The sequence below is a fragment of the Antechinus flavipes genome, chromosome X (assembly GCF_016432865.1).
Source record: "Antechinus flavipes isolate AdamAnt ecotype Samford, QLD, Australia chromosome X, AdamAnt_v2, whole genome shotgun sequence".
Taxonomy (NCBI): Eukaryota; Metazoa; Chordata; class Mammalia; order Dasyuromorphia; family Dasyuridae; genus Antechinus; species Antechinus flavipes.
The window spans coordinates 25327522-25337222 of record NC_067404.1 but is presented as its reverse complement, the minus strand read 5'-3'; the positions used below and the strand labels follow the sequence as shown (position 1 = coordinate 25337222).

The 9701-nt window shown below is 40.7% G+C and overlaps 1 protein-coding gene across 2 annotated transcripts; it reads left to right on the top strand.

The window, feature by feature from the left end:
• The first annotated feature begins 774 nt into the window (after positions 1-774).
• On the top strand, positions 775-2256 carry LOC127543089 (ragulator complex protein LAMTOR1-like). 2 transcript variants are annotated; one of them, XR_007949126.1, is made up of 2 exons: positions 775-1711; positions 1821-2256. XR_007949126.1 is itself a non-coding variant. In XM_051969108.1 (2 exons), exons 1-2 carry the CDS (start codon positions 1093-1095, stop codon positions 1842-1844), a joined length of 534 nt encoding a protein of 177 aa, XP_051825068.1. In that variant the 5' UTR covers positions 775-1092; the 3' UTR covers positions 1845-2256. The 2 variants fall into 2 exon arrangements, 1 of the variants encoding a protein (XP_051825068.1); XM_051969108.1 differs by having other exon boundaries at positions 775-1602.
• Positions 2257-9701: the final 7445 nt, after the last annotated feature.

Genomic DNA, 9701 nt, shown 5'->3' with positions numbered 1-9701 from the left:
AAAATCATTTTGACTTTTGTGGACTCTCTGAAAGGATGTCAAGGACCACTGGGATCCCTCCCCTTATTTTGAGAATTACTGCACAATTGTTGCATCAGGCAGCATGCTGGGTATTAGAAAGCCTGTTTTAATTCTCAGCTATATTGTTTACTAGCTGTGGCCCCTTCCCCTCTCCTTCCTCTCCCTGCCAAATCCCTTCACGAAGCACTTTGGATTTCACTTTCCTCCTCTGTAACATGGGCAAGTTAAAACAGAAACCCTCTAGAGAAACCTTTTTCAGTGAGCAGGGTTGTTTTCTTTTGCTTTTGACTAATTTATTTTTATTTCTATTGACTTATTTGTTTTTATTTCTATTTTCCCTCTAATAGGTGCCCACCCCTGATTCTTAGTTTTAGGGTCACGAAACATGCATCCCTTGTTAGTAGGGACTGGTGAAATTTTTCCTTGTGACCCCGGTGCCAAGTGCCAGCATTGTGCCTGCGGCACATTATGTATCTCATACGTGCTTGGTATTAATATTCACGAATAAATGATCAAATATATTAGTAAATGTCGGGAGGATGGGACAAAATTCCACTTTGAATCTGGACCAGATAATTTGTTGAGAAAGAGGAGGGAAGGAAAGAGGAATGATGCTTTGATAACTTGTCCCTTTTTGTCTCTCTCCCCCCTCCCCGCCCCCGTGAGGTTTTTCTCTAGAAGTTATTCATTTCCTGTTGTCTTTTTTTTTTTTTTTTTTTTTTTTTTTTTTTTTTTTTTTTTGGTCCTTTCTATTTCTGGAGGTAATACTCTTCCCCTTGCCTTAACTTTATTGAACTTTCTCCCGTTCTCCCCCTTTGCCCTTGCCAATGGGCTGGGCTAGCATCGCGATGTGTGGAGGGTACGTTTGGCGCCTCTGAATCACGTGGCAGCAGTCTGTTGTGCCTGTGGGGAGCTGAGAGCTCGCCGCACTGGGCCCAGCTGGCAGAGCACGTGGCGGAGCCGGTCGCCCAGAGCCCAGGTAAAGCCGTGCTGGACTGGGAGGGAGGCCGGGGCAGGATCACCAGCCCTCAGCAATCCTGAAGCAGTCGGTGGAGCGGGCTAGTAGGGGCCATGGGGAGCTGCTGCTGCAGCTGCGAAGAGGATGACGTCTCTGACCCAGAGGAAGAGTGTGCACGCTTGCTGGAACCCCCCAGCGAGCCGGACGGGGCCTCCATATCCAACTCTTTAAATGATCAGGACGAAGAGGCCATCCTCAAGTCCATCCTGGCCAAGACTGCCAGCAGCATTATCGACGTGGCCGCGGCCCAGTCGCAGCGCCTGGGCCCCCACGAATGCTTGGATCGAGCCCGGCTGTATCACAACCGGCTGGCCAAGCTCAATCGGCCCTCCGTGAGCGGAGGCGTCCGGGACGGGAGCTGCGCACGGGACGGGAGCAGCTGCAGCAGAGGAACCTCTCGGGAAAGGCTACGGAGCTACTGGAAGAAGAAAGAGGCCCCGCCCGCGCCGCTTCCAACTCTTACCAACCACCCTCACCGCGTATTGGCCGACGCGCAGGTACCCTTCGCAGACGTACAAGAGGCCATCCACATCGCGGAGGACGCCCATCGCGCCATGCAGCACGTGCGTGTTCGGCCCCAGGAGGAGCTGGTGGTGCATTTCGAGGTCGTGTGAGCAGCGGCGGGGGCCTGGAGAGCGCGCCCCGCCTCCCAATTCAACCTCCAGGGCCCCGGTAAATTCGTGGGTGTCCCATCGTAACTCGGCTCCGGTTCCCTTCCCGTCCCCAACCCCGACCGGGCTCCGGGTCACCAGCCTCACACCCAGCCTGTACCCCTTTACAGGCTTCTCTTAGCTTGGGGCCCTAGCGAAGCGGTGGCGGTCGGCAGCAGACGAGCAAAGAGAGCAGAGTCGGGAGGAGGAGACTACAAGACCCGAGGAGGCCCTGGCTGCAGCGACTTCGCCTCCGAGCCGTTGACTCCCATCGCCCCATTTCCACTAATCCCAGCTCCGGCCCGCTTTTTCTAGCAGAGCATACCAACTCCTCCTCCTCTTCCCTCCCCCATCTTCCTCCTTTCCTCTCCTCCCCCCTCTTCCTCCTTCCTTTCCTTTCCCCCTTCCCCTTCCTCTCCCCCTCTTCCTACCTTCTCCCTTTTCTCCCCTTTTCCTCCGCTTTCTCCCCTTTCTTCGCCCCTTTTCTCCCCTCCCCTTCCTCCCAAAGCTAGGTTGCCCAGCACCTGAACTCACTAAGGTGCTTAATAAAAGTTTTCGTGCATTGAATTGTATTCTGTGACTTTGCGTTTCTTTTCTGCTTCCTCCCCATTATATATTTAAAAAATTTGCTAATCCGATCCCTTTCTCGGGGTTTAAGCTACACACGACTCTCCCCCCCCACCCCAACAGCCTTATCAGTCGGTTCAATTGATCCTTTTTTGTTCATCCCTTTGTTCTGGGCCCTGGCATTCGGGGTTCATTCCAATGCAAAAAAAACAAAAACAAAAACCCGAGCCCAAATCAGTTTCTCCCTCTCGCTTTCGGCCCAAAGCTTCTAGGTATAATCCCTTGAAACGTTCTGTTAACAACCTTCTTCCCTACCTCTCCTTAGCGCTAAAACTTGGCCCAACCAGAAAAAAAAAAAAAAAAAAAAAAGGAAGGATTGTGGGATTGGTCCGAGGCTTTAGAAATCTAGGCCGGAAGGTCCTTTGTCACTGGCGTTTGGGGGAACCTAGACGGGACCCCTGACTGATAGAAATAAATGCTGGGCCACGTCTTCATTTGAGCCGTTTTCTGTGCACTGTGCCGGGGACTGCCGTGTCCCTCGTTCCCTCCTTTAAAAATGGATTGTACCTCGCGTATTTTCCCTCCCCGGTCGTAGGGTTTGGTCTCAGCCCCGATTTTTCTCCCCGGCTGCAGTCAATTTTTCCCGCAATTTGGTTGCCAGGCAGCCGCGGACTGAATGCAGCTCGCGGATCCCGCAGTTTTTTGACTGCTAATTAGCCGTTGGCAATGCATTGTTAGATCCAGCTGGAATGACCATCCAAGTTTGCACCCAGCTGGTGGTGGTGGTGGTGGGGTGTTCCTAGCTGGTGGGTACTCTTCGTCCTATTATCATAATTTGGGACTTTCCAGATGCCTTTTTGTGCCCTAAATGAAATTCGTCTTTACTTCTGCGACCTAAAAGTGGTCATTGTGTCTTTCCGGATGGAGATTCCCCAAGCCTGGAGGGTGACGTTCATTGACTTGCCGGTTTGCCCTGGGTCCCTTTCTGACGCCCCAGGTCTTTTTACACCAACGTCATTATCGTCGCTGGAAGAAAACCTCATTTATTTGGTTCTGTCACCTAACAGGGCTAACTCTGTTACTCGGCACCGGTCCTGAGATTCAGGGTACCGGCCAGACAAATTAAGTGATCATTGTCATGGGCTGTCCATCGTTCATTATAGACTTGGAGATTCAGGAAGTAAAAATGAACATTTAAAAATCCATGGAATAGACCGAGACCTGGAAAGGATTTCTGTCTCCTTGAATTCAACCCTCTTGAATTTTACAAGAGGAAAACAAAACAAAAGAAACCAAAAAAATCCCCCCAAAACAGATGAAGTAATTTGCTCAATTCAGGTAAGTAGCAGGTTAATTTGGGGAGTCGAACTCGGGTCCTCTGTCTCCCAGACCCCATCATTTACAGTAAGAAACAATGGTGAGAAATTAGCCACCCCGAGGAAACCTATTCACTAATAGCCCCACTTTGCCTCCTACATATGGGAATGAGGTTTATGTACCTCAAATTTTCCTTTACCCTTTGAGCAGGCAAATCCAACTCTTACAAAAGCGTTCTCCACTCACCAAGACCAAGAAGAGCCCTCACTTACTCGTGATGGCAGCCAAAAAATGGGGGGGATTTAAAACTTCACACCTAGACTTCATCCCCAGTTTTAATCTGGCACAGCCAAGCCCAGGAGCCCCAAATGTTCACCAGAAAAAAATAATGAGGCAGAAGGGCAAGAGGTCTGGTTTGGTTTTTCCTTTAAATGATCAGAAAAGACTGGCTTGCTGCACTACTGGGGGAGGGAGAGGATTTGGAAGTCAAAATTTTTAAATGAATATTGTAAAAAAAGAAAAGAAAAGAACAAAGAATTATCAGGAAAGGCTGGTCTGTTCTAGCAGGTAGCGGGGAGGGATTGGAGGTAATGGAGAATTTGGAGGTCAAAATTTAAAACTGAAGTTTAAAAAAAAAAAAAAGGAAAAATATCTGAAAAGGCTGGCCTCAGTAGGTGGTAGAGGGACTACCTCTTCCCTCCAGTCCAGAGGGACTGGAATAAAAGAAATCGAAAGTCAATTGTTTTTTTAAATGTTTAAAAAAATTACCTGAAAAGTCTGGCCACCTCAAAGGTGGGATAGGGGTTGGAGGAAGAAAGGAAATCTGGAACTCAAAAATTTTAAAAAATGAATGTAAAAAAAAGAAAGAAAAGAACACCTAAAAAGGCTGGCCTTAATAGGTAGGGGAGTAACTTAAAAGGGAAAGAAATTGACACTCCAAAAATTTTTTAAAATGTTTTTTAAAAATTACCTGAAAAGTCTGACCTTCTCAAAGGATGGGATAGGGGCTGGAGGGAGAAAGGAAATTTGGAACTCAAAATTTAAAAATGAATGTAAAAAAAAAAAAGAAAAAAGAAACAAAACGTCTGAATATACTGGCTTTATTGGGTAGGGGAATAACTTGAGAAAGGGAAAGAAATTGAAACTCAAAATTTTTTTTAAATGTTTAAAAAAAATCTGAAAAAGCTGGCCTTGATAGGTGGAGGAAGTATTTGAATAAGGGAATTTTAAAAATGTTTTAAAAAATGATCTGAAAATTCTAGCCTTCTTAATTGGGGGGGGGGGGAGAGAACTGAAGGGAGGAGGGAGGGAATTTGTAACGCAAAATAAAGAAATGAATGAAAAAAAAATCTGAAATGGCTAGCCCTAATAGGTGGAAAAGGAACTGGAGAGAGGACAAGAATATGAAACTCAAAATTTAAAAATGAATTTAAAAAAGAATTATCTGGATATTTCATTCTTCTCTTCCAAATTTTAAGTATAAACAGTCTTAAGGGGCATATCTGATTTAATGGAAGTATCTCAACTGATAAATGAAGATCTGCTTTAAGAATATTTCTCATGGATTTTTCTGCACTTTTATTTTGCTACAACAAAAGACATTTTTTTAAAAAATAATTTTTTGATAGACAAAGTGCATGGAAAAGCTCTTTAGTTGGCCTTGTGAGAATGAAAAATAATAACTCACATTGTATAACAGACCTATTAACATTAACAATGTACTGGCAAACAAAGTGGCCTTAAGGATAAAGCTCTGCTATTTATTCTCTTCTGCACTATTTTAAATGGACAAATTGTTTTTATTTACTTGAACTTTTTCCAAAGCACTTTTTATGCTTTAATTTTGAACCTCACAATAGCACTATGAGATACCTGCTCTTCTAACCCCTGTTTTATAAATGAAGAAACTGAGATTTAGCTGGGAATGACTTTTGACACTGAGATTCAGCATGGGCTGTCTCATTCGAAAAACCTTTCATTTAAGAAATCTCACTTGACCAAAAATAAATAAATAAATAAATGAACTGAACCCGATATATAAATTCCAATCTTCAAAAATAATGGAGTTCCTGAGTTTAAATTCAGGCTCTGAAAATAACTGTGAGTTTAGTCATGTCCTTTAATAACTTCTTTGGGCCTCAGTTTTTCTATAAAATGAGGGGGCCTTAATATCTATCTAACCCTTTCAACACTAAACCTATGAGCTCAAAAACATAGGTGGGCATAATAGTTCATATTCCTCCAGCAAAAAATCATTTTAAGGAGAAAAGTAATGTTTCTAATAGAATTTGATCCACAAAAGTATGCTTTATATTCAGTTTGACTTGTTTCAATTTCCATATGTCCGTTGCTGATTTTTAAAATCATGGCAATAGCTGTCTGCGCCTGCACACACACACACACACACACACACACACAACACACACACACACACATACTAAACCAGCATGGGATGGGGCATACAATACAAGGTGCAAATCATAAACCCTGCCAACAAAGCACTAACATTTTAATATAGAAGACATTAATTCAGTCAATTAATCATTCAATATTGGAGACGTGCTGGAGGACAGAAGTTTTTTTTTTTTTTTGTTAGGAGGGAGGTTAATGGACAGGCTTTCATTTGTGTTTCTAAATCATTGTGAATCCGTTGCCATGGAGGCATATAAGGTTTGAGTGTTAAAATGCCTACTAATAAAATTTCTCTTTTAAAACATTACAATCCAATCAGTGTCCAGAGTATATCGGCATAGAACAAAATCAATTTATCTTCCGTGAATTTGATCACTCCCAAGTATAAACAAATGTCTTCTTTGAAACCATGATGAGAATAGAGTTCTTATGTGTTTTTATATGATTTTTTGTTTGTTTTTAAAAATGAGTTTTTAATGTATATCTTTAGATTTTAAAAAATCACGATGATTTCCTCATTATTCTTCCCTTTCTCCTTCCCCCTCTCAGAGAACCATACCATATAATAAACAATATGTTTAAAAAAAAAACAACCAAAGAAAGAATAAAAAAGGGAGAAAAAAAGGAAAGAAAAGAAAAAAGGGAAAAATCAGCATTCCTGATCTAAACACAGAAAAAGTCTGAATACGTGTGCGGTGTGGGTGTGCACACTCGCCCACCTCCCACAGTCTACAAAGGAGTGAGGCAAGGTCCTAGCTTTTCTTCGGAGGCAAGTTGATTCTTTAAAATTTTGCAATATTCGCTTTGCTTTCTGCGTGGCTGTCCTTGCCTTTTGTCCGGTTGAAGTGTATGTGTCTATTGTTTTCTTGCCTCGGTGGTAGGGCTATCTTTTTTTTATATATCTCATCCTCCAATAATTGTTTACGATCAGTGCAGAAGTCTTTGTGAGGAGATAGGCTGTCATTTGAATCCTTTGTGCCTAGCACGTAGTAGACGCTTAATAAATACGTGTTATTTGATTGATGTTTATCATTTCAAGGTGGGTTTTTTTGGTTCTCATTTTCATTTATCTCTGACTTTTCAGTATTTGTCTTTAGACATTTGTTTTTTAATTTTTTTTACTGATATAGTTTTTATTGATATAATACATAGAATGTAGAAAAAAAGGTTTTGGCTTTTTGTATTTTAAAATCTGTTTGTTTTTTATTTTATTTATGCTTGTCTATCCAAGTTACTGATAATGCTTTTTTTTCTCTCTTTTGTTGTAGAGATAGAAATTTCCCTTAAGGACTACTCTGCTTCCATTTAAAAACTTATGGTATATATTATCTAATTGTTTTGATTTGCTTTGATAGAATTATTTCTTTTTCTGTTTTATTCTTTGACCCACACATTTTAGAATTGTATTATTCAGTCTCAATTTACATTTGAGTCCTTTTATCAGATGCTCTTGATGGATTATATATTTTTATGATGGATGGTCTGTTTGCATTTCAAGGATTTTCCCCAGCTCTGTACTTTTCATCAGGAATCTTGAAAACTATCACATTTAACCAGCCATTCCTCCCTCCCCCCCAAGATCATACTCAATTTTGCAGGATAAATTGTTCTCTGTTTTAAGTCTTTTTTTTAACCTTATCGTATTAGTTGCAGCATCATCTTGGGTGATCCTGACTGTTTCTTTAGTATTTAAACACTTCTGATTCCCCAGAGTACATAATTCTTTTGACTTAGAAGCTCTAGATACTGCTTATGGTATGTTTTCAGTGGAGAATTCCAAATCCACGTTCCATTTTGTAGGAAGAGTTAGGGCTGTTAAAAAATTTCCGGGGGGAGGCTAAAAATAAATTTTCATTGGTGTTGTTTGGTTTTTATATAGCAATGGTGAAGTTTTTCTATTTTTACTTTGCCCCCTTATTCTTATAGTTCAGGGCATTTTATTTTTATTATCCCCAGAAATAGGATATTCAGCTTTTAGTTTGATTATGGTTTTCAGGGAGTCTTATACTTCTTAATTATCTATCCTCAACCTGCCTTCTAGGTTGCCTATTATTGACATACACACACACACACACACACACATATATATACATATATAAATACACATATATGTATATGTACATGCATAAATGTGTGTAATTTTCTTTTTAAAAATCTTTTTGATTTTTTACTATTTCTTGTTTAATCTAGTTATTGATCTCCATTTTCTCCATTCTATTTTTCTTGCAAGTCCTTACTTTGGTAGCATTTTCTACTTTCCGTTCTAAGCTAATTTTTATCATTCCAATTTTTCCACTCAAGAGCTCCAAATAAAAAAAATTCCTTGCTTAATACTTCTACATACTCTTGTAGCCCCAGTAGGCTACTACTTTTTTTTCCTTCCATCTGTGTCTTTGTAGAATTAACTCTCTTCTGGTTTACCAATTGGATTTCTCTTACTCCACATTTCTTCAATTGTATTAAGAAAGTTTTTGTTGTTATTTATTTGTGTTTGTCATTTCAGTTCTGGGACTTTGTGCCAGTTGCAGACTCTGTTCAGTTTCTGCATTCTGGGTTAGAATGGCCATGTCCCCATTGCCCTGTCCTGCCGCAGCTCAAAAAACTGATTTCTGGTCCCTTTTCAAGCTCTGTTCTTCAACTTTGGCCAAAGAAAGAGCTTGGTTCTGTTGAATCTCCACTGCATCTGCAGCTTTTTTTGTTATTGTTGGGTTGTTTCTCTGGGCAGCTGGGCTAGTCAGAAACCTTTCACTTCACCATATAAGAGATTTCTTCCCTTGAGCCCTGCTAATTGTCCTCTACAATGCCATTCACCATAGCTTGGAGGCTAGAGATCAGACAGCATTGTTGGGGTCCCCTTTTTACAGATGAGGAAACTGAGGCAAACAGCTAATATGTGTCTGAGGTCAGATTTGAACTCAGGAAGAAGTGTCTTCCAGGCCCACCTACCTGCCCTTAATAGTAATAGTAATCACAAACATTTATGTTGTACTTTTAAGATTTACAAAGTGCTTTCCATAGGTCATCTTACTTGAGCATACAATAACCCTGTGGCTTAAGTACTGTTATTATACCCATTTTATAGATGATTTAAGGCTGAGATAAATTACATGACTCAGTCACGGTCACATAGCTATTAAAATAGTGCTCTCCTAAGAGATGATGTAGAGCCAAGGAAATAGCATTGTGTTCAATTCCCAGTTGTACTAAGTGATTTCTCTCTGGGTCTCAGTTTCTTCAACTATATAATAGACTAGATTGTCTCTAACATTCCTTCTTGCTCTTTGTGATGATCGTATAAAGCGTCATTCTAATTCTAAATTAATTCTAAATTCTAATTCCAAAGCATAATTCCATATTCTTTTCCATTTTTTCAAAATGCACTTGGACACCCTGAGATTTATATATATAACTCAGGGTAGCTATGTCTTCTACATGATTTCTTGTGTGGAATTACATATCTGATACCATGACCCTCCCTAATCATAAACCAATGTACTGTCTTTGAACTCATATCATAGCAAGAAACCATAATATAGAACTCTGTTTATTATTGTTACAGAAAGTTCAAGTTAAATCCTAGCTTGATCTTAAAAGAAAACTATACTTTATATAAACAAAGGAGGGGTCACAATTCTTCATTAAGCACTTTTGTCTTTTTTTTCACGTGTCAAATTAATATAGCAAAGAGTGGGAAAGATATGCTAAATTGGAATTAA

Bases quoted from the DNA above. Each gene is read 5' to 3' on its own strand.
- LOC127543089 (XM_051969108.1), top strand. From the start codon at position 1,093: ATGGGGAGCTGCTGCTGCAGCTGCGAAGAGGATGACGTCTCTGACCCA. The intron at 1,603-1,820 runs GTGCGTGTTCGG...ACCCCTTTACAG, and splicing joins CCCATCGCGCCATGCAGCAC to GCTTCTCTTAGCTTGGGGCC.